The sequence below is a fragment of the Ylistrum balloti genome, unplaced genomic scaffold (assembly GCF_031769215.1).
Source record: "Ylistrum balloti isolate Yb309-2 unplaced genomic scaffold, AGI_CSIRO_Ybal_v1 Utg369740, whole genome shotgun sequence".
Lineage (NCBI taxonomy): Eukaryota > Metazoa > Mollusca > Bivalvia > Pectinida > Pectinidae > Ylistrum > Ylistrum balloti.
In genome coordinates, this window is record NW_026781950.1 from 809,824 (window position 1) to 833,846 (window position 24,023).

General features: G+C 37.5%; 2 protein-coding genes across 2 annotated transcripts; both read right to left on the reverse strand.

Annotated features, from left to right (window-relative positions):
* Positions 1–2,420: 2,420 nt before the first annotated feature.
* On the reverse strand, positions 2,421–6,784 carry LOC132543133 (uncharacterized). The gene is made up of 5 exons (XM_060206595.1): positions 6,697–6,784; positions 4,943–5,147; positions 3,826–3,904; positions 3,078–3,203; positions 2,421–2,622 (listed from the first exon to the last, which is right to left on the reverse strand). The coding sequence occupies exons 1-5, from the start codon at positions 6,782–6,784 to the stop codon at positions 2,473–2,475; spliced, it is 648 nt and encodes a 215-aa protein (XP_060062578.1). The 3' UTR covers positions 2,421–2,472.
* Positions 6,785–9,260: 2,476 nt separating this feature from the next.
* On the reverse strand, positions 9,261–21,852 carry LOC132543101 (zinc finger protein 69-like). The gene is made up of 5 exons (XM_060206557.1): positions 21,747–21,852; positions 20,312–20,348; positions 15,585–16,811; positions 14,647–14,803; positions 9,261–13,638 (listed from the first exon to the last, which is right to left on the reverse strand). Exons 1-5 carry the CDS (start codon positions 21,780–21,782, stop codon positions 12,549–12,551), a joined length of 2,547 nt encoding a protein of 848 aa, XP_060062540.1. The 5' UTR covers positions 21,783–21,852; the 3' UTR covers positions 9,261–12,548.
* Between the last annotated feature and the right edge of the window lie 2,171 nt (positions 21,853–24,023).

The following is a 24,023-nucleotide window of genomic DNA, read 5'->3' on the forward strand; positions in this document are numbered from 1 at the left end:
TACATTGCCCATGTCATTAAAATTTATCGATTACGTAGAAAGTTAAACTAGAAGAAGAGACCAACAACTCGACTTACTATATCATTGTTGACCTTTTCGTCGAGCCTCCGTTGTTTTAGTAGTCTGAACCGTCCTATTTTACAGATATTCTGTTTTTCGGTAATATCAAGCTTAGAGATTATAACAACTTATTTTTTCCTGTGTTCAAAGTTATATAATGTGTTCTAAGAGTTTCGAATGATCGTTTTAGCCTGATGCACAAATGTAATAGCACGTGTTTTTCCCGTTTAGATGTCATGACGCAAGCTACTTTCTCCTCCTATTTTTTTCAATTATTTTTCCTTCATACATTTCACATCCCTTCTTTCTACTTACTGTTTTGCTATTTTCCACAAATTTACGAAGTATTTAATTCATTCATTTTCCCATTTGATGTCGTCCTAAAGAAATCATGTGTTACAAACAGAGACAAATTTATATAAATTGTAAAACTTGTTTCTGATTCCGATTCAAATGTGATTCATACTGCTGTGTTTTATGTACATGTATGTATTTATGAATGCAATAAATTTTATATCAACCCTGTCACCAGGTCGGAAGTTCCAACGACCTAGCTGCTCCAGTATACAAATTTGTTTTGCTTTTCTTTTAACCAATTTTGCCATAGATATCATTACATTGAAAACCAAAATGTACATGTATATTCAATCATTCTATTTTTCAAAATACGACGATGTCGGGTCCGTCATGTGTAAAAGTTTAGCGGGTCATCTGCAGCAATTCTCAAGAACAGAATGTAACATATTCCAATGTTGACATTTAACAAGAATTACATGCTGTATTGCAAGGTCTTGTCTTCGGCCTACAAAAACCTACTTGTTCGACTTTTGATCGAACATTTGCATAGGGACTTCAACTACAGAATTCAAAAAAAAACCATCCTGATCCTTTACTGATTAGAGCAACCACTCGTCATGCACTGCTATTCCAGTTACAGGCATTTATGTTTAAGTAATACGGAAGTATAATACTGTATATTTGTATGAAGTTTCCAGGATTTAGACACGATAGCCCTAGATCCGTCACTGAATCTGAGTCGAAATAAACGAATTTAATATCAGAAATGTTTATTTCATATTTGTTGTAATTGCGAAAAGGATTAAATATTCTGTTGTACTTTAGTCAGTAAGGCTTCGTGAGTATTAATGAGCTGAGCGAGTCAAAATAAAAACAAATTCCAGGGGAAAATGACAAAATAAACCGGAAGGGTAAGTGCTTTCACTTTCTTCAACGATTCTAACCATGTATATCTAAGTCAGGACCAATGAATTCCAGGTTCTCAATTGGAGTATTGGGGCAGTATCATAAGTAGACCATAAAAGTAAGTTGACGAGAGCAAACGTAAATTGATCAATAAAATAGAATATTTCTCAATGTGATCATACTGACGAAAACATATTTCTTAGTATTCTTTTTCGACCAGCATAAACATCACAGAAATACAGCGTGTTCCGCGAGTTTTATGTCATGATATTTAAGAATTGAATTTTCACTTCAGCAAGCCTTGTATACAAAATGAAGACAAATAAAAGATGACAAGAGTTGCTATTTTTGTAAACATCACTTTCCATGTCATTTCTTGTGTCATCTTGGCTACAACTACGGTTCTAATTGTGACGTCTTAATACCTCTGTCGGTTCAGTGACGTCATTTCTTTGCAATCGTCGGATATCTTAATAATTTTAACGACTGATTTGAACGGATTCATGAGTTTCCATTCATATGAAATTTATAAATCGAATCTCAAATATTTTTTTAATATCACCGAGATAAAAATGAAATATTGAGAACGATCATGTCCCCAAACTACCCCCGCAGAAGTAATTGATGTTAATTGCGACCAGTTTGTAAAATCAGGAAGAGAGTGTCGAAGTAATGTTTGTGATGTCATTCATACATAATTTTATCAAAATCGGGAACTGTTTTAATTCTTGGCAGATTCCGGAAAGAGCTTAGGGAAACCTCCATGAAAGAAGATACAGAAAAATAAGGAAGAAGAAAAAAAAAACACTCAAAACTCAAAAAAAAAAAAAAAAAAAATATTCAGAAATAGAGACAAAAAAATCTCCAAATCTCACTTGGGTCACAGGATAAAAGGAAAGACTCTTTTTGTGTCATTTTATACCGACTGAAGTGAGTTATAAAGAACCGATTTCACCATTTATCACAATTCAATAAGCCAAAGCTACAGCTATATTTTCATGTTGTTTCAAAACAATGCCTGGCGCCAAAGATTTTCTGCTTTGCCATACTACCCGTGTCAACATTTTGCAGACATGCAAAATGCATGATTATCGCCCTCTTAGAATCATACATTCAAAAATAGACATATACTATAACACATGTTTAAGGATCCCAAATGGATTATTTATTTTTGAAAACAGATATATTTTTTAGAACTGGTCATTGTAATTAAGGAGCTACATGACGCTTTCTCCGGCCACTACATAACCAACCGGAGCATGTCGGCGATGGTTTGACCAATGACGCGTCAAACGTCAGACATCCCAGTTGAGCATCAGTCGCTGGCTCGCGCAATTGTACCGTAACATTATAGTCACCCTGTTGATAAAAAAAAATGAATTCAATCAAACAATATACCATGCAAAATTGTTTGTCTTGTACTTGAATTAAAATTTCTGCAACGGTCATTCATTTTTATTAAAAATCAAACCAAGAAGGCAATCGTGTGTACTGTTGAAATATTCATTTTCATATGGCTCAAATTGTATGTTTTTTTTTCTCAAAAGGATGTTTGTTGAAGTAATATTGAAAATTCTTGTCAATTTTTTTACAATTGATCAGCTCGTGGAAATATGTCACCAATGAAAATGACCTCTCTACGATAAATACTGACATGACAGTGACCATTACAAACGATCAACATTTCCCCACTACAAGGAAATGGCACTATGCAAGATCTGAAAACGAATTGAAAATTTCTCGCGTTTCTTCAATATTTTTTGACTGTTTGAAGCTTTGTCAAGTGTTAATGTAAGCAACGAAGGTTTACTTACGGTGGCAAAAATATCCATAGCACTGGACAGGCGAGGGATGTGAAAAACAAAATCTCGGACGACGATACTCTGGGGCTGTATTGGGCATGCAATATTGGCACCGGCGTTGTTAAACATAGTACTTATCTGTGTGTATGAAAAAAAACAGTTACCTTTTGATGCTATTTACACTAAAGAAATTAAGCTGGAAAACCAGAAGGAAGTTGCGTACAAATATTAAGTCATAAAAAATACACTCCAGAAGAATACACAGGAGAATACCCATACTCTAATATTGAATGGTTAAAATTGTTAGATTTCTTTGAATTATATAAGACTTTTAGTATGATTTCATTTCTACCTGAAAAGTTAAAAAGATATATTGTCGGTCAAAGTATTTTTTAATTGATTCAACAGGTCGCATTGCGTGTTGTGGTAAGTGTATTGTGGGTAATGAAGTTCCGGCCACACTTCCGTTTAAAGTTGATCGTATAGGCAGCTTAAGCTTGTTGATTTCAAAGTTTCACACCACACACAATACCATAACGCGCTCGCTATAAGTCATCCAAGTTCAAGTATCAAATTTGCCATAAGCTGGTGACTGCCACGCTGAACATCGTGCAAGAGATCCGTCGCCTGTTAATGGTTGCAATTGGATTTCAGTGTCTTGCTGAAGGACTCGATCATTATAACATAAAATGGTCCATGGCTTCAGTTTTATTGTGCATTACTTTTATAGATAAGACCTCTATCTTACAATTTTTCTTACCTGCGAGGTCACGTTCTGAGCTGTGCTTTGACTTCCGATTTGTCCCAGATCATTTAGGATAGAGCATCCGTCAAAAGTACTGTAACACATATCAACATAAAAACACATGCACAGTATATGTTGTACTGGTTCGTCTGAAGAGATTTCGTTGATGTTTTTAATCATTTACTGGCAATGGAATATTCACAAATTAATTCAATAACATTTTGATGATATATGATAAGATTTTTTTTAAAAATAGTATAAGATACATTGCTTTATATCTAAATTGCTTTAATTTATTGAACCATTTTCTCGAGTATATCAATATTTCTGGGAATCGATTTTTCTGATCTTATAATGTTATTTACACATACGATATATGTATACTAAAATTCCAACTAGTACCCAATCTTATTTCCTATGGCAACCACGTGCCCGGTAACTACAAAAGCGTACTTCTTCTGTAAACTTTTATGCGGTGTTTCCGGGAGCACTCAATCCGTGGAAATTGATAGACACGACACACATTTTACAGTTGGAAGCGGATTAGTTTTTGTAGGATTGGAAACGATCAAATCTATCACTGAGATCGACTAAAATGCAAGCTAAAATGCCCCCTAACATTTGTAATTAGGGATACAAACGCGAGTTTGAATAATCTCGAATATTTATAAGTAGGTTTAAGTGACATTAAAAACACATCGATAAAAAAAATTGAAGAGAGTGACTACTCATGATATACACCGAAAATAGTCTTATGAAGTGTCTCCCTACTTTCAGATTAATTTTGTTTGTATATGTACTAAGCTGAAGGAATCAACGAGAAATTGATACTATTGATATAAAATATGAAATCTGAGATCTGATGAAAGCGAAATACAATATGAAATATTTACCGCGAATAAGCTCTTAAAAGGTTTAACACCGTAATTGAATGCCCTTTTTGGAGATATTGTGAACAAAATGATACAAATAGGCTACGTTTATCATTTTGGTCGTTGTTGTCATCATTATATTAGTTAGCAGTATCACGAGGAATGAATGGAACATTCGTCACATCTCGGTTGGTTACGTAACTACATCTTTATCGATGAATAATACCGGAATTAGCCGAGGTTAGCCGAATTGAGCTTACCAGCTTCCGACATTTCCCACACATGCGATCGGAACGTCAGTGCCAAGAGCAGTCTTCCTAACAAATTTGAAGTCCATCATAGCGACCTGGATGGGTTTAAGAACAGTAGCATTGAAGGTGAGGTGTAGATCTCCTGGGATGGCGAGAGGCACCGGAGAAACCTCGATGCTGTGGACAACCAGTGCATTGTGGGCTTTGTCGCTGGCTAAAAAAATATATGTCATGTAAACAAAACTTTAATCCAAACTCGATATCGTTGAAAAATTGAACAGAGTTGATCAGTATTGTCCTCCATAAAGATGTTTTGTTATATGTTGTCATATTTCTTCTCAGCGGTGGTTATAGAAACATCCTATTTCAAAAACTTTGATACATCGTATGCATCGCAGAATGCTTATGTTATGGAGTTTCCGATTGGATGTAAATTGAGAAGATAACTGATGTTTTAATGAGTACTGTATTTATGGTATGTCTGATGTTCACATGGAACGCCACTGGAACGACTGTACCATCAGAGATCTTCAAGATCATCTTATCTCAAACTGTTCTCCCGTGGAAATAAATATAATAATAATATTCTTCGGTATACTTGTGTGAACAATTCTAAACGTTCATCCGTCAACTTTCATCAACATCCTATTCCACAACTCCGACTGAATAATTCGTTACGCCACATTTTATCGAAAGTTTTTTTTTCGAAATCAAAAACAATGAAATCAGTCATGTACGAGTAAACATCTAGACGGCTAACAGTGATTAACTTGTGATTTGCCGGTCATGTAACCAACCTTTAAGAAAAAATCGTAACAATATTACCAATATGAGCCAAAGCTAGGAAACTCGAATGTTAAAGACGATATTCAACAGTTTGACGTTCAAGTTAGTTATACAGACAAAAAGAAAATTTCACTACCTCATCTATATATAAAAATCCAGTGAATACAATACTTGCATATATTTCACTTTAACATGAACAGATGTATCAATAATTCAATTCATCCGTGATTAACCATTTTATTAAATATGTTTGCTAAAACATAAAAATACTGTTAAATATCTTCTCTGTATTTGACTTTAATCGAGTTGTAGGCCTATTCAAAGCATTTTAGTGTATCTACAAAGTATATATATATGTAGTCACCAGAATAATGAATTTTTAAAAATACAGATTCATTTAGATAGTATCTGCATGTGTGTCCGCACACTCGTAGAAAGTACATCGTTAGTCAGTAGGAACTCATTTCATCATTAAAATTGTATTAATTTTACTTGGAAGTTGCTGACAGCGTTGAACTTGTGACGTCACAGATATGTGCTACCTGTATCCTAGTCCGAAAGTTTTTGTGTTGGCCGGTATCGACCGACAAAAAAGATAATCGCGGATAGGTAGAAAGAACAATTTGGACTACCCACACTGAGGCGATTGTGTGCATTTCAGATAAATCACAGTATCTGGGAAACGGAATTCGACGTTACCACTTTGTTGACCTAATGTCCTTGTATCAATATGAAGCATTTTATAACTAGATATAGAAAAACAATTACAGTGCACTTAAGAATGATGAAGTGTCTATTTCATGTGGTAGAACAAACTTAATGAAGGTTGAAACATGTGTGTGCCGGTGAGGGTGTGCGTGTGTGTATGAGGGTGTTACATTTTTCGATGTGTTATGGATGTCTATTAACATTCCCAAAGCAGCAGGTATTTAAATCAATTAACAACATAACACAGGTAAATATTAAAATGTACTTACAACAGTCCGACCAGACGAAGGGCAGCGCTGCAGAGGCTGTAGCTGAAAGAACAGCCAGCACGATAAGGACTGAGCTCTGACCAGACATTTCTGTGATGAGATAGGATCCTGAACTGACTGAATGTGTGGGGACTCCGGTATTTAAGCTTGTTCGACAGAACAAAGTCCATCTTGAAAACACAAGTCTGTTGAAGGAGGAGATAAACTTTGGACCGAACAGTCACCGACATTTTCTTCTTGTTAGCAACATTAAAATTTCCGTTGTTTGTGCTCCAGCTCAATGTCTCAAAGATCCGGGTGTGACCTAACAATAAGCTATCTGGTTCAAGGTACAGATTTTAAATGCAAAATTTTAAAATGCAGCATGCAATGTGCATGCAAACCGAACTTTATCATAACGTGACCATTTACACCCGCTGAATTATAAAATACTTTTAAAAAACCTGCTAGTTGTATCATAGTCCAAGGTTTCTGACTGATTTACGTTTTGTCGGTGTACCTGTGCCCGTCCGATCGTCAGAATTCTTTGATCAGCAAAACATATTTTTATTATAGTTTACGCTGACTTTGCGATAGTTATAAATCAGAAAACGATAGAAAAGTGTTGAAATTTTTTCTATTAATATCCACTGTATACATTTACTTTATTAATGTCGGTAACAAATAAAGAAATTTAAAAAATGACCTCAGATCACAAGATATTAGACCGAAAATTTATCTTCGATGATAATCTAATTCCAGTATTCACAATCTTTATGCCGTAATTAATATTGACATTTTTATTGACTGTGTTCATTCTAGAATGAGCATAGTCAACGAAAATGTAAATGTAAAAAGTACATTTCCGATCTTACGAGATATAGAAAGAGTCGTCTGAAGAGAAGGCCAATATGGACGTTCTTTAAAGCGTACGGAGTTACTGAAGAAAAAGGAAACATACATTTAGTTACCAAAATGAAGTGAATTTTGTCAAATACTTGGTCAAGAGGTGACAAAGTTATACTGAACATTTTCATGCGCAAATGGAATACGGTCTGGGTGACAATTTGTGATGTCATTTCAGGAACATTGTTGTTTGCTTAAACAGGAACAAGGCCTGATCGATAACCATGGATACCCTACCTCTGTGCTATCCATTCTTTTAAACTTACAGTTATTCCAATGATCGTATACAGAAAAGGATAAGACCTTTCTCGTTTATATTGGATTTCTTACCTTCATACGATTCCACAAAGAACATTTCATCATTGGCTCATCTAGTTTCAACTAAAGCTTTAAATAATTCGTAATGTATGTACCACTTTCCTAACTGCTATAAAATCTGTGATGATTATGATACTGTACACTCCTGAAGTGGAATTAATGAAATGTGGATTTTGAAGCACACTACAGAGCTGTTGATCAAACTTAACATCCGTTCCTGAAACACATCCCTTAAAAGAACGTTTAATTGTCCGCTCTCTACACTACTATATTCCATACTAAAGGTGGTCTGGTGGCGCAGTAGTAACATCTTTCGCTGGGTAGGGGGTCACCTCCCCAATTATGTGGGTTTTCTACGGGTACGTGGGTTTCATCCCTCACCACTAAAACAGGTGAACAAGTATATATATATATGTCAATTATAACGGAGAGTATTTTGGGAAATATTGAATTCTCTACCGACAAAGTTATACTCTTATTACAGACTGTTGGCATAGCAATAGGGACTAACCGTGCCCCTCGTGTCTGAATTATTTTTGTTTTCTTACGCGTTGAATTTGCCATAGAGCTTACTAAGACATGTCACGAAGACCATGAGAAAGTCTTCAAACTAACTTTCAGATATATTGATGGCGTCTTTGTCTTTTCGAATTTTGAGTTCTTCATCAGCCGCTCACCTCGATCTTCATCATAGCAACACATGGCTGACTGGGACAGCTTGCACTACCTGTGTGATACCATCCAGTTCCTAAAACTGGCCTGTGATGTTATGGTCATATTTATATGAATGCAAAGTTTTAATCTAATTCCTCCAGGAATGATGTCACTAAAGTGCTGATAAAGACTTTCAGAGTAATGGTGGCCTTGACTGTAAAATTTGATCAAAATCCTAATGAAGTGAAGCTGCTAGACCAATGACACTTGATTCTCTAGGAATAAGTGACCTTGACCTTAACCCTACAACACAGACCCTCAAACTTTGCCCTGGTATTCTAGTCGTTTGTACATGTGTAATATTTAAGATCTTGACCCTTTGACCCAGACATTCGACTTTATAAGTGTGCGAGGTTTGATCAAAATCCCTCGCGGAATGAAGTAGCTGGAGAGCTGACAAAGACAAGTATTAATATGTATGTACACATGTACAACATATGTACAGGGACATTACTATATCCCCTCTGACAAAGGTTTGAAGGGGATAGTACCTGGTAATACACTTCAACTTCTGTTATTATTGGTGTGGAAATTTCGATAACCGACTAGTAAATGTACATGCAGTCAGGAAGTCTAGACTTTGCTTTCACGTTTGTTTTCAGCACACATAGGAAATAAACATAACACAAATACCTTATTTCTAGAGACATATAATTTCAGCTGTTTTTATTTAGTAATGCTAACAACAAAACTAACAACAATATGATTAATATATAAAACAAAAGTATCTAGACTGTCACATACAGTCACACTATTTCAATACTATATACAGTATTCAAAAACAATACCATCCTTATATTCAAATATCATATATTTGAATTCAACAAACATTCAAAATATAAAATCTGCCATCCATTTCAGCCCTAAAATATAACGCACAAAAAGGTACTTTAGAAACGCAGCGGCTTGACTATAAAACTAGGAGTTCATTGGCTAATTTTCAGTTATCATAAAGGTAATAAATGTACATAAAAACTTGTTACTTAATTCCAATTTTATGATGTCATAATTTTGATCCCAAAAAAGTATTTCAAATCCACTTAAATAATCAAGTCACTACTGTACATGTACTTGTGACAGTCTGAATCCTTGATCACTAAAAATGATACAATTTATTGTATTTGAGATTTGGATATACTAGGATCTGAGTCAGTGATTACATAACAGATAAACATGTACATTTAATATTTTAAGAAATTACTATTGTTCATATTCATTATATTTACTTCAAAATAATTTTGTATGAAGGTTGTTGTAAGTACATTATATGTAAATATAGATACAAGCATGAATTTTATCAATGTAATTGGAAGTAATATTGTTTCTACAATAACAATACATTGAAAGTAATATTACAGTAACAACCTGTTTGGCAGAGAGGGAATGTAGTGTGAACATTGCATACAGATTGTATCTTTGATCGACAGGCATTACTAGCAGGACACCCCTGATACCTCTTTGATCAAAGCTACCAGGAATTTAAATCATTTAATACAATGAGGAATGTTTGACAACAATGACTACCTGAGACACTAAATATAGCCACTTACTGTTGAATCAGGCAGCGAGATATGACAGAACAGTTGTTACTATATATAGAAAAACACCTAAACAACTAGGTCAATGTAATTTATTGCTGTTCCATTTATACGTTTTCTCGAAGGCCATCGATGCCTGTAGCAGTTGAACACCACATCAAAACATGAAGAAGGGGCCAATTCCTAGCTCCCTGATTGGTGCATACTCAGGAGCATCTAACTACTGCAAGTGAGGGTACCAGCCAATTATAACCCCAACACCAGCTCCCTGGAGAATGAGGTTGTCTGACCTGTCCTCTCTGGTCACCTCCAAAACAGAAAGTCATTCCTCTCCGGGAAGATGGAAGTGGCAGTCACAGACTACCATGGACTGGGAAGCCAGTAGAAACTAAGACAGATAAGTACTAATCTGGTTGACAGGGTAATCCTGATCTGGAGACAAAGTAACATCCCAGTTCCATGTACCCAAGAAGCAACAATATAGGCATTAGTCCTAGAATGGCCTAATTTAGCCTGGACAATCAAAAAGACTGCTCACTCATCACTGTGGAATCATAATTACTGATCCCTTATTCTGTAGACATTGTTGACAGCTTCAGTTGAGGTAAATTCCTTTCAGAGAAATAGAGATTAGTCTTGCCCAGTAAAGCAATCACTTTGTTTTACAGTCAACCAAAAAACAAATTTGATATGATTTAATTTAGGGTCAAATTACACCAAATAAATGAACCACATCAAACTTATTGTAATCAAAATTCATGAAAATGGCTTAAGAGCAGAGTAAGACTGCTTAACATCTGTAGACTGTAGATCAATCACTGCCTTCAGTGAAAGCCAGTGTTGGTCCTCATTAAGGTCCAACATCTCCTGCAGTCTCCAAAAGACTTTGACAGAAATATCCTACAAACATACTATCTATTCAGGGCTCTGTGGAACTGAATATGGGCCCCGTTCCCTATTGGATTTATTTCACAATACGGCCATGTTCCAAAAATATATACTTCTAAAAATTGCCATCCCAACTGATCAATTTTACCCCAAAAATGATATCAAACAGCTCTTTCTCATATGAGCAGAAAAATCCCTGTTATATGTATGAATGTATACTTCACACTAAAAAAATAAAACCTTTGAACTTGAACTCATAACTGCTATAGAAATTTCTATATATCTCTATTAAATAAAATTAATATATATTTAAATATCTTTTAAGTTTAAATGTATTCTTCCATCCAACCCATAAAATATATAAAATATCACATTAAATTCTTAACGGCATTCAGTACATCTGCAGAACAATGAGATTGTAGACTTAATGACACCTATATGTTGTAGCAATAGATTGAAATCAGAGAAATACAGTGCTTCCAACATATTTCTGGGGTAATAAAATTCCAACGTGTAATCAGTTTTTAGTAAAATAGTGCAATGAATTGCATATCCACTACAATGGCTACATAATCATTACTGGTAACAATTATCAGAAATTCTCTGCACAATTACTTGATATGTACATCTGTTAAAAGGAGCACTTTTTTTAACTTGTCTAGTGTGTAAATGTCAGTGTCAGCGTTTCTGTATCTATCATGTTTTATGGTTTCTAGTATTAAAAGCACAAAGGATAAAATATTGTGTAAGAAACCATTACTTTGATCAGTCTGTCCTTACTTGTCAATATACTACTGTGAGCTTTAAAATGCTAAGTGTGTGAAAGTCGTGTAAGATAGAAATTAGTGTGAGAATGAAATCACTACTTTCCAGAAGGAAAGAAAGGTTGAAAAATAAATACTCTGAAAATAGAATATTTAGATATAATCTTTGTCCATTTATATTTTCCTTGGAAAAAAATGTGTCCTTTTTGTTTCTGACTTTTAATAAAGCCATGGAAGTTTGAATTCTTTGCAGAGATTGTCCAGTGTACTAGGGGAATTACTTATCTGAAACAACCAAAGCAGTAGATGACTTTCTCCCCTTGGTAAAAGAGAACTACTAACCTCACAATCCAATAACCACACTGATCTTAATTAATTAATATTAATTAATATCAGATGAAAGGTCACTAATTTGCCCATATGACGCAGACAGTCTAGCTGACTGGTGACCACAAATTGGTCAGACTACCTTCAGCAGCCTAATTGGTCAATTTTATTCAGCTGAGTGTTGGCTGGTTGAAACCGAAGGCTGAACAGTGTTTGGATGCTGGTAGGACGGAAGCTGATTGATAGACATTTTTTTAAAAGTGGTAATTTGGGATCCATCATGACACATTGATGAAAGGTCAAGGGTTACAGATATCAGTTCTTATATTGATACCAATAACAGCAATACAAAACAAAAACATATAATTGTCAGAGTTGTATCATTGCAGTGATGTGGACACATGTAGGAGGTCAATGGTTACTTGACAAAGTTATGATATGGTGTGTTTGATGAGTCAGGAATGAACTGGAATTGAGATCCATATTCACGCATGATGGTAGAGTAAGCAACAGCCTGAGGTATGAATGTACTGCCCCCTATGGCAGTGCTGTTTTGCATGTACATGTTGTTAGTGTCAATCCCTTGTGGATGTTGTTGTTTCTCCATTCCGTTACTATAGATACCACTATGTGTGTCAAACTTCATTCGTCCCTGCCCTGGATGGGAAGACATTTGTGAGTGGGGTTGGAGATAGTGTTGTCCTGGGTGGTGAGGCTGTGCATGCTGCATAGACAAGGGAACAGGTTGCCGTGGTGACTGTGTTGGTGAGGGAGCAATTTGGGGCATCAATTCTGTAGGTCTATCTATCACCACAGACTGAGAAATATTTGGGCCTGATGATGTCACAGTATTAAACTGCACGGAGTCATGAGAATGGTTTGGGTTGGTTACCACATTATCATTATTCACAGAATCATCTGGCTTGGCGGCTGATGTTGAGGATGTTCTTGCCTCAAAATAATCGTGATCTGAAGTCCCAAACTTTGTGGCAAGGGCTCTTTTTGTACTTTTCTTGCGCCCACTTGTGGAAATCTTGTCCATTGGCAGGGAGTCTGTGCGTGATGCAGGATTTTTCTTATCACTGTCAAGAGTGTTAACTCTGCGTACTGGTGGCAGGAGATCGTCAGTACCATGGACGGCTTTCAGATGACGGCGCAGGTTGTACATGCGTTTAAATGCTGTGCCACACCAACACTTGTACTCCTTCTCAACAGAATGTACCTTCATATGGCGTTTAAGTGCATTTTTAGCTTTGAATGTGAGAAAACATTGATCACATGTAAATTTTCTATCCTCATTGTGTTTATACGCATGGTGCATTTCTAAAGTTTTCTTGGCATGGAAAGCTGCTCCACAAATCTCACAAACAAAGTTCCTCTGTGACTCAAAGTGGAGTGACATGTGGCGTTTGAGATTGTTAGGTTCTCTGCAGCTGTAGCCACAGTACTGGCATGTGTGTGGTTTCTCACCAGTATGATAACTCATGTGTCGCTGGAGAGCATGTTTTCTGCAAAGACAAAAAATCCTGAATATAACTGTTATACAGAAGAAAATAAGTTTTTAGTCATTATCAGTACCTCAGCTCTTTGATTCGTTAGAATATGAAGTTGTCCAAATAAAACAAGTGTACCATATAATGGAACAGCAAACACATGTCCAATGCCAAAGTGAAACCACTTTATATTAAATAGCATGAAATTAAACAAAAATGATTTAATCAGCATAGCACTTACAAAGAAAAACTTCATGTCATTACACCAAAACTACAAAGTTTTGAAAGAGATTAGTACCAAAAAATTTCCAGATAAAAAATCAAATTCATGGAAATACAACAATGATTACTCTTCAAAAAATGGTTAAATCTTGTATGTGCGGTACTAGTGTAATGATGATAAAGTCTATTGACGAATGGCAATGATGTTCAAGAAGAAATATTCAAGGAGTAAATAACCCACATTTTTCAAAATCAGTTGCAAGGCCAACTGGAAGAAAATTGAAGTCAGAAGTATTAAAGCACAATTTTTCCCAACTATTCATCTAGATTTACTGAAAGAAAATAGTCAGTCAAAGGCAGTCATCTCTTGATCAGACTTGAACTTGAACTTGAACAGACTCACGATCAAGATTTCTGATTTTCTATCTTTTGACCAATGTTTTGTATTATGTTTTTTTGTAATAATCTTCATGCATATGTCACAATAAAATTGGAGCAGATTATAGTTATCTAGATAATTAGATGAAAAGTTTAATCTGTTATATCATTATGTTAATACATGTTTTCTCTAGCTATATTTGTACCATGTATCATATGAATTTCAACACATTAAGACATTCCGAGTTACATCCACTCCTCAATAGTTGGTTTGTCAGTAATAATACACCATCAGTGACCATACGAATTTAGAAAAACCATCTTAATATCTCTAAAATATCACAATATTTAATCTGGCAAATATAATGTTAACCTTCTATAAACTTGAATTGTGCCAGACATGATGGTTGTTCCTGTACAAACCTGAAATAAGCCTTTCCACAGATAGAGCATAGAAAAGTGCGTTCTTTCACCTCCTCTCCAGCTTTGATGGAATGTGTGTAAGTTTGTTTATGTTTAAACAGTGCCTTTCCAGTCCGGAAAAATAATTTACAAGCTGTACATTCAACAGGCCGTTCTCCTGTAAAGACACCACCAATATAAACAAACCACGCGCCACAAAGTGTGATACATCTATTATTTATCGCACTCACACTACTGGAATGAAAATCCTAACAGAAAATCAAGCATATATTCACTTTAAAATTTGATTGAACATGCTTGCATCACTCATCTGTTTTAAAATGCTTTTTTCGATGCTTTTTACCAATGCATTTATATTACTTCTAGATCTCATATCACTGACCTTCAAAGATATTCTAAATCAAATGTAAACCAACATCAAAAACTAGCAAATCAAAGTTGACATTTCATACCATTTTCAAATTCTGTAATTTACACTGTAAGCTTATAGCTACAAGTAATAATTTTTATGATTTCTTGATAAATCCTGATACCTTTCCTATAATTCTGTCAGAATACATCAGAGTACTTTGACCTCTCTGTTGATTCTAAGTAAAAAAAGTGTATTAAAAATTTGACCCTTGTGACCTTGAATGAAGAATGATAAAGAAACAAGTCTTAGATTGATGGTCATTCTTTTCAACTGTATCTCTTATTCTAAATAAAACCATCTATCAAAGCACAGATTAATGTATGAAACAGTGTTGAGTGGCAGTGCAAGTTCAAACTTTGCTAATGACATAAGTATTACCATTCTTTTGATAGAAAAAATGATAGTTAATATATGAAATATTTTCCAGAAATGGATCTGAACTACAAACCCAAATTAACAAATGTAAAAGCATGTGATTAGCTATTTAGCCTTATATAGATATATATAATCATGTCTGTTTCCATACCTGTATGGATTCTCTTATGCACATCCAGAGTATACGGTCGATCAAATGCCTTGCAGCATACGTCACATTTATATACTTTGCCGTCATTACTTCGGATGATGCCATGCTTTTCCTTCAGATGGCGACAAAGTTCGCGGCGTGTACAGTAACGCAAACTACATAAAGGACAGGAATGTTCATTTGCGGAATGACGATCAAAATGTTGAGACTTTGCAAATGTAGCACTACATTTGTCACAAGAATAAGCGCCAGTCTTCTTATGGGTACTAGAATGTTCGTTATGGGCTGCTAAGTCCACTGAGAAATGTCCACACTTCATGCAGACAATTTTTCCTTCAGCATGTTTTTTATAATGTTTGTAGACCGACTGTTTCTTGATGAACCCTGCAGAACAATACTCACAAAAGTATCGTGACTTCTGTATGCCATGTTCACTACACATATGATCACTCAGAAGTCTGGCAGTTTGAAATTCATCACCACAAACTCGACATAGCCTTAAACCTACATGGGACTTTTTTCTGTTCTTACATCGATGAAGAGCAATACTTTCTTGAGATAAAAATTCCTCATGACACATTTCACATGATTTCGCCTGTTCTCCATGCTCCAGAGCATGAACGACTAGTGACTGCTGATGAGTAAACGATTGTCCACAAGTTACACATGTAAATATTTTCCGCTTTGGTGGACGTCCTCGAGCACGTTTAATAACAACTGGTTCAACTTTTGGTTCTGGAATTATTTCAGTCTCTTTATGTTCAAGTTTAAGATGTTTCGGTTTTCTTCCTCTCTTTTTACCTGTATAAACATTTCCTTTGACATGTGAATTTAGAGTTGTCTTTCTTGGATGTTGTTGCTTCCTGTTTCTTGAAGAGATTTCTCTGTAGGAGTCAGTATCAATGTCAACGTCTGAAATGTCTCCATTGATTTCTTGATCTTCATCTTCACTTCCACAACTTCCTTCAACCTTCACATGTGATCGTCGACGATCTCTCAGTCGTTGAGAAGGCCAAATTGTCAATTTATCTTCTGCTACTTTCACCGACCGGTTGACAAGCTCATAAAGAATGTCCTGGACGACCTGTTCTGGGCTGTAATATTTGTCAAGAATTTTGCTGGTCTGTGGGGTGAAAGTTGACCAGCTATGATGGGAACCTCCCACTATCTGCTCACATGACTTACACAATGAACTGATCACCCCAAGGGCCTGATCCTGTTGTATCGTGTGTGTGTGTGTGTGTGTGTGTGTGTGTGTGTGTGTGTGTGTGTGTGTGTGTGTGTGTGTGTGTGTGTGTGTGTGTGTGTGTGTGTGTGTGTGTGTGTGTGTGTGTGTGTGTGTGTGTGTGTGTGTGTGTGTGTGTGTGTGTGTGTGTGTGTGTGTGTGTGTGTGTGTGTGTGTGTGTGTGTGTGTGTGTGTGTGTGTGTGTGTGTGTGTGTGTGTGTGTGTGTGTGTGTGTGTGTGTGTGTGTGTGTGTGTGTGTGTGTGTGTGTGTGTGTGTGTGTGTGTGTGTGTGTGTGTGTGTGTGTGTGTGTGTGTGTGTGTGTGTGTGTGTGTGTGTGTGTGTGTGTGTGTGTGTGTGTGTGTGTGTGTGTGTGTGTGTGTGTGTGTGTGTGTGTGTGTGTGTGTGTGTGTGTGTGTGTGTGTGTGTGTGTGTGTGTGTGTGTGTGTGTGTGTGTGTGTGTGTGTGTGTGTGTGTGTGTGTGTGTGTGTGTGTGTGTGTGTGTGTGTGTGTGTGTGTGTGTGTGTGTGTGTGTGTGTGTGTGTGTGTGTGTGTGTGTGTGTGTGTGTGTGTGTGTGTGTGTGTGTGTGTGTGTGTGTGTGTGTGTGTGTGTGTGTGTGTGTGTGTGTGTGTGTGTGTGTGTGTGTGTGTGTGTGTGTGTGTGTGTGTGTGTGTGTGTGTGTGTGTGTGTGTGTGTGTGTGTGTGTGTGTGTGTGTGTGTGTGTGTGTGTGTGTGTGTGTGTGTGTGTGTGTGTGTGTGTGTGTGTGTGTGTGTGTGTGTGTGTGTGTGTGTGTGTGTGTGTGTGTGTGTGTGTGTGTGTGTGTGTGTGTGTGTGTGTGTGTGTGTGTGTGTGTGTGTGTGTGTGTGTGTGTGTGTGTGTGTGTGTGTGTGTGTGTGTGTGTGTGTGTGTGTGTGTGTGTGTGTGTGTGTGTGTGTGTGTGTGTGTGTGTGTGTGTGTGTGTGTGTGTGTGTGTGTGTGTGTGTGTGTGTGTGTGTGTGTGTGTGTGTGTGTGTGTGTGTGTGTGTGTGTGTGTGTGTGTGTGTGTGTGTGTGTGTGTGTGTGTGTGTGTGTGTGTGTGTGTGTGTGTGTGTGTGTGTGTGTGTGTGTGTGTGTGTGTGTGTGTGTGTGTGTGTGTGTGTGTGTGTGTGTGTGTGTGTGTGTGTGTGTGTGTGTGTGTGTGTGTGTGTGTGTGTGTGTGTGTGTGTGTGTGTGTGTGTGTGTGTGTGTGTGTGTGTGTGTGTGTGTGTGTGTGTGTGTGTGTGTGTGTGTGTGTGTGTGTGTGTGTGTGTGTGTGTGTGTGTGTGTGTGTGTGTGTGTGTGTGTGTGTGTGTGTGTGTGTGTGTGTGTGTGTGTGTGTGTGTGTGTGTGTGTGTGTGTGTGTGTGTGTGTGTGTGTGTGTGTGTGTGTGTGTGTGTGTGTGTGTGTGTGTGTGTGTGTGTGTGTGTGTGTGTGTTGTGTGTGTGTGTGTGTGTGTGTGTGTGTGTGTGTGTGTGTGTGTGTGTGTGTGTGTGTGTGTGTGTGTGTGTGTGTGTGTGTGTGTGTGTGTGTGTGTGTGTGTGTGTGTGTGTGTGTGTGTGTGTGTGTGTGTGTGTGTGTGTGTGTGTGTGTGTGTGTGTGTGTGTGTGTGTGTGTGTGTGTGTGTGTGTGTGTGTGTGTGTGTGTGTGTGTGTGTGTGTGTGTGTGTGTGTGTGTGTGTGTGTGTGTGTGTGTGTGTGTGTGTGTGTGTGTGTGTGTGTGTGTGTGTGTGTGTGTGTGTGTGTGTGTGTGTGTGTGTGTGTGTGTGTGTGTGTGTGTGTGTGTGTGTGTGTGTGTGTGTGTGTGTGTGTGTGTGTGTGTGTGTGTGTGTGTGTGTGTGTGTGTGTGTGTGTGTGTGTGTGTGTGTGTGTGTGTGTGTGTGTGTGTGTGTGTGTGTGTGTGTGTGTGTGTGTGTGTGTGTGTGTGTGTGTGTGTGTGTGTGTGTGTGTGTGTGTGTGTGTGTGTGTGTGTGTGTGTGTGTGTGTGTGTGTGTGTGTGTGTGTGTGTGTGTGTGTGTGTGTGTGTGTGTGTGTGTGTGTGTGTGTGTGTGTGTGTGTGTGTGTGTTGTGTGTGTGTGTGTGTGTGTGTGTGTGTGTGTGTGTGTGTGTGTGTGTGTGTGTGTGTGTGTGTGTGTGTGTGTGTGTGTGTGTGTGTGTGTGTGTGTGTGTGTGTGTGTGTGTGTGTGTGTGTGTGTGTGTGTGTGTGTGTGTGTGTGTGTGTGTGTGTGTGTGTGTGTGTGTGTGTGTGTGTGTGTGTGTGTGTGTGTGTGTGTGTGTGTGTGTGTGTGTGTGTGTGTGTGTGTGTGTGTGTGTGTGTGTGTGTGTGTGTGTGTGTGTGTGTGTGTGTGTGTGTGTGTGTGTGTGTGTGTGTGTGTGTGTGTGTGTGTGTGTGTGTGTGTGTGTGTGTGTGTGTGTGTGTGTGTGTGTGTGTGTGTGTGTGTGTGTGTGTGTGTGTGTGTGTGTGTGTGTGTGTGTGTGTGTGTGTGTGTGTGTGTGTGTGTGTGTGTGTGTGTGTGTGTGTGTGTGTGTGTGTGTGTGTGTGTGTGTGTGTGTGTGTGTGTGTGTGTGTGTGTGTGTGTGTGTGTGTGTGTGTGTGTGTGTGTGTGTGTGTGTGTGTGTGTGTGTGTGTGTGTGTGTGTGTGTGTGTGTGTGTGTGTGTGTGTGTGTGTGTGTGTGTGTGTGTGTGTGTGTGTGTGTGTGTGTGTGTGTGTGTGTGTGTGTGTGTGTGTGTGTGTGTGTGTGTGTGTGTGTGTGTGTGTGTGTGTGTGTGTGTGTGTGTGTGTGTGTGTGTGTGTGTGTGTGTGTGTGTGTGTGTGTGTGTGTGTGTGTGTGTGTGTGTGTGTGTGTGTGTGTGTGTGTGTGTGTGTGTGTGTGTGTGTGTGTGTGTGTGTGTGTGTGTGTGTGTGTGTGTGTGTGTGTGTGTGTGTGTGTGTGTGTGTGTGTGTGTGTGTGTGTGTGTGTGTGTGTGTGTGTGTGTGTGTGTGTGTGTGTGTGTGTGTGTGTGTGTGTGTGTGTGTGTGTGTGTGTGTGTGTGTGTGTGTGTGTGTGTGTGTGTGTGTGTGTGTGTGTGTGTGTGTGTGTGTGTGTGTGTGTGTGTGTGTGTGTGTGTGTGTGTGTGTGTGTGTGTGTGTGGTGTGTGTGTGTGTGTGTGTGTGTGTGTGTGTGTGTGTGTGTGTGTGTGTGTGTGTGTGTGTGTGTGTGTGTGTGTGTGTGTGTGTGTGTGTGTGTGTGTGTGTGTGTGTGTGTGTGTGTGTGTGTGTGTGTGTGTGTGTGTGTGTGTGTGTGTGTGTGTGTGTGTGTGTGTGTGTGTGTGTGTGTGTGTGTGTGTGTGTGTGTGTGTGTGTGTGTGTGTGTGTGTGTGTGTGTGTGTGTGTGTGTGTGTGTGTGTGTGTGTGTGTGTGTGTGTGTGTGTGTGTGTGTGTGTGTGTGTGTGTGTGTGTGTGTGTGTGTGTGTGTGTGTGTGTGTGTGTGTGTGTGTGTGTGTGTGTGCTTCAGACGCTTGAACAAGATCTCAGCTTCAATAATCTGAAATGAGATCAAATGTTATATTTTTCAGAGTACATATTGAAATGTAATCATGTCCACAGGTTGATACTATTTTACTTGGGCAGATTACATGGCTGCCATAGTCAAAATGAGGTGCAATAGACCTGTACTGTTCACCTGTTCTGCAGATTAAACAAAAAAGACATCATTGAAAGAATTGATTCTGGTAACTTTCATATTCATCCATCACATCCATTCTTTACAATATATTCTTTTTCAGTTGAAATAACAAAACTTTTGGTTTCTTTGTTTTCTAGAAGTCATTGAAAAATCTTATCAATTTGACCATATAATGTTAAACGTGGGTCAATGCCATTCATCTGAACAGACTGGGATGCTTTTCATCCACTATTCTATTCTACAAGTCAAATATCATGACCATTGGCCTCTTGATTATCAAGAAGTTGTTCACAGATTTGACACCCAAAAAAAGAATGAAGAATGTTCATTTGAAGAAACTTGGAACCCTTGACCTTCAGCCTCTTGTTTCATATATTGGGAATAAGTTGTTTATAAGATTAAAACACATCTGACCCTGACTTCTGACAACATTGAAAGAACTTCATATCCCTTCATCCAGCATGATTCTGGACCTCTTGTTTATTGAATATAAGATGTTTTAAGATTTTTAACATATTTGATTAAATAATAACCATGACCTAGAATGTCCATATGTAGGCGAAGTCACAAAATTTTACCAATTTCAGGCTTTTCATGACAGCATGCTTCATGACAGCTACACTTCTCTGTTTTGAGAAAGATTTTAACCTTTCGACCTCAGTGACCTGGAAATTGGGTCAAGGTCATTAACTGGAACTCACTTAGTTGCCTTATATGCCAGCATACTATTTTGCTTCCTGATTATTTAAAACTTTAGGCACAAAACCTAAAATATCAAATACCTCCTCAGTACATTATATAGCTTAACCTTTTCATTTTTTTTATATATTCAAACATTATTTTTAACTAAAAACTAAAACATGCAAATAGAATGATGCGGATACTGTTGTCCATTACGTAACGACCAGACATAGGTAACAATCTAATATCGGGTCGTTGCATGGGCAGACAGGTATGCAATTAGTACGACTCGTCGACATCAGCTAATAGTGTGTAGCGGAACTAGACTGGCTCTAATCTCTTAACTGGGGGAGATTTCGAATATGACACACCTCAAGCAAAATGAATATCCTTTAAACCAACAATTTATCGATAATTTCATGCCATTATCAAATCATTACTAAATTTGCTCGGTGTATTACAGTAACACTTACGCTGGGTCGGTATAGGGGGACCTCGAAAATTTGCATAATAAATTCACCTGATTGACCCTCAAATTCCAATAATAAGCATTAAATCTACCACACTAAACATCACCTTTGATACAAAGAGTCCGAGGTCGTCCTGTTCCATGCTGTCGCTGGCCTGTTGTCAAGTCGACATGAAGCATAATATGAATATATTTTCTGTGTTGGCGACCATGACAGTTCTCTCGTCTCGACCCTCCATAACAAATCAATACTACATCCGGTTTCGTAGGGAGCGGCTATTACTTTTGGTAAAACTGGAAATAAAGAAAAAAAATATTTCTGTGATGAAATCGCAAATTCATTTTCGACAGTATTTTCACGTGCCTTTTTGTCTCTTATTTCTAAGTATGTTCATTCAGATGATGAGTGTCGCAACTGGAAAGACATGGAGTTCGACGCTCAGAGACAGATTCCCTCATTTTTCAAAAAATAATTTCTGGGCAGCACACATCATCATGCATTTTCTTTTTGTAAATAAAATTTACGAAAAGACAGTCTGCAAGCCAGATTTGTTTTTCAATTTTATTTTCAGTTTGATATTTAAAGAACAAACATTATGAAACATTAGTTTTCCTGTTTTAGGTAAAGTTTTGTGCGGGTTTTTATTCGTCTGTTTGTTATACCTACCTGTATACTTGATAAGGGTTCTAGCAGAGCTGAGTACAGAAACTATCTTGCTACTGCACGGTAATCTAACGGCCCTCAAGCGGGAAGTGCTCTAGTTCAGACTTTTAGTCAAGTTTTTTTTTTAATTTTATCAAATCTCCACGTACATCTTCATGGATGTACGCGTGACGTTGACACGGAGCTCTCAGGCTGATAATAGTGTTTTTGTTATCAGATATATTTACAAAAAAGAGAGGGACATATGTTAACATACGCTTAAGAATTAGTTGATAGTGTAATCTGTTTGTTAACACTGACAAAACTAAACTACTTATCTTTATAAAAAGGAAGGGAAATTTGAAACAATGAAAAGTGGACAATTGAGGACAGGTTGTTGTCCAATTAAGCTACGTAACTTGGGAAGCCATTAAATAATAGTCGCATGATGGTAAATATCTAGAATATTTACATACACGCCAACATACAAGTATTGCAAGACAAAACATTTATTCCCTTCAAATAACAAACCTTTCATCTTTTATTGATGTCGTTTGTTCCTTGATATTTATCGGATTTGTCCATACATGAGATAAAATGAAGAACTTTAACGGCATTTCAATATACCACAAAATATGTACGAACTAGACACTACTCTAACATAATGACCGTGAAACCGTAATGGAAGGGAAGTAACTCCTACAGGATTGTGGAAAAACACCACCACCTAGGGCCTGTCGGTGAAGTAAAACATTTATGCACGGAACAATAATCAGTCCATATTTTATTTCTGTTGAGTAATATGTCTTTAAAAAGTGTTAAGATATCTTATCTGAATATATAAGATACTGTATCTTAAATCTTACAACATTATACAAAATATCTTACATATTATGATATCTTATTTTGAAATAGCAGCAGCAGCTTTATCCGATATATCGTATGCTGTGTAAGATAACTTTTACCGAAAATTTATTGAGATATCTTATATCATAGGTAAAACAAGCAGATCGGTATGGCTTGTATATAGTGTTAAATACGGCCTCTGACACTCAGCTGATGGAGCATGCTTCGATTATCACGCCGGAGACCCGGGTTCGATTCCTGGTTGAAGCACTCGACAGGGATGTGTGTTTTCCCTGCTCTTTCACATTATATATGGTTTATCTTAAATAAATAAAGTTTCGTGTGATATCAGAGGTCTATAGGAACAAGATTGACTCAATCTGTCAAATTAATCGAGCACTGCCACGGCTGATGTGATCAAATATAGTGTTGGGTCTCACGTGACGTTTTAATACCGTATAAATTTAAAATCAGATTATCGGCGGCCTACTCGGGTTTAAGTTTCCCCGCTATACCTCTTTTATACTGCAACAGACCATATTAAGATATACTGTAATGAACCCGTTGATTAGATATCCGTGTTGTTCTTTTAACAAAGTGTGGATTTTAAATGACACTCGATAACCGATTTTCGATGCAAGAGTTTGTCAGGGTATCGTACATATTCTTTTTCGTGCAAACCTTGTTTAAAAACATGCTTTCGACTTACATTTTGTACTTGTCGACACATCTCCTATATCATCATCCGCATGCAGCTGTTTTTGGTTTTTACATTAAAATATCATTTCAAGCCTTAATTTAACAATCCTATATCGCTCACAATTATATTCATGAAGTATCGTGTGAATTCATGTTGAAATCCGGTACGTAAAAAAATGTCTGTAATTTTTTTCGA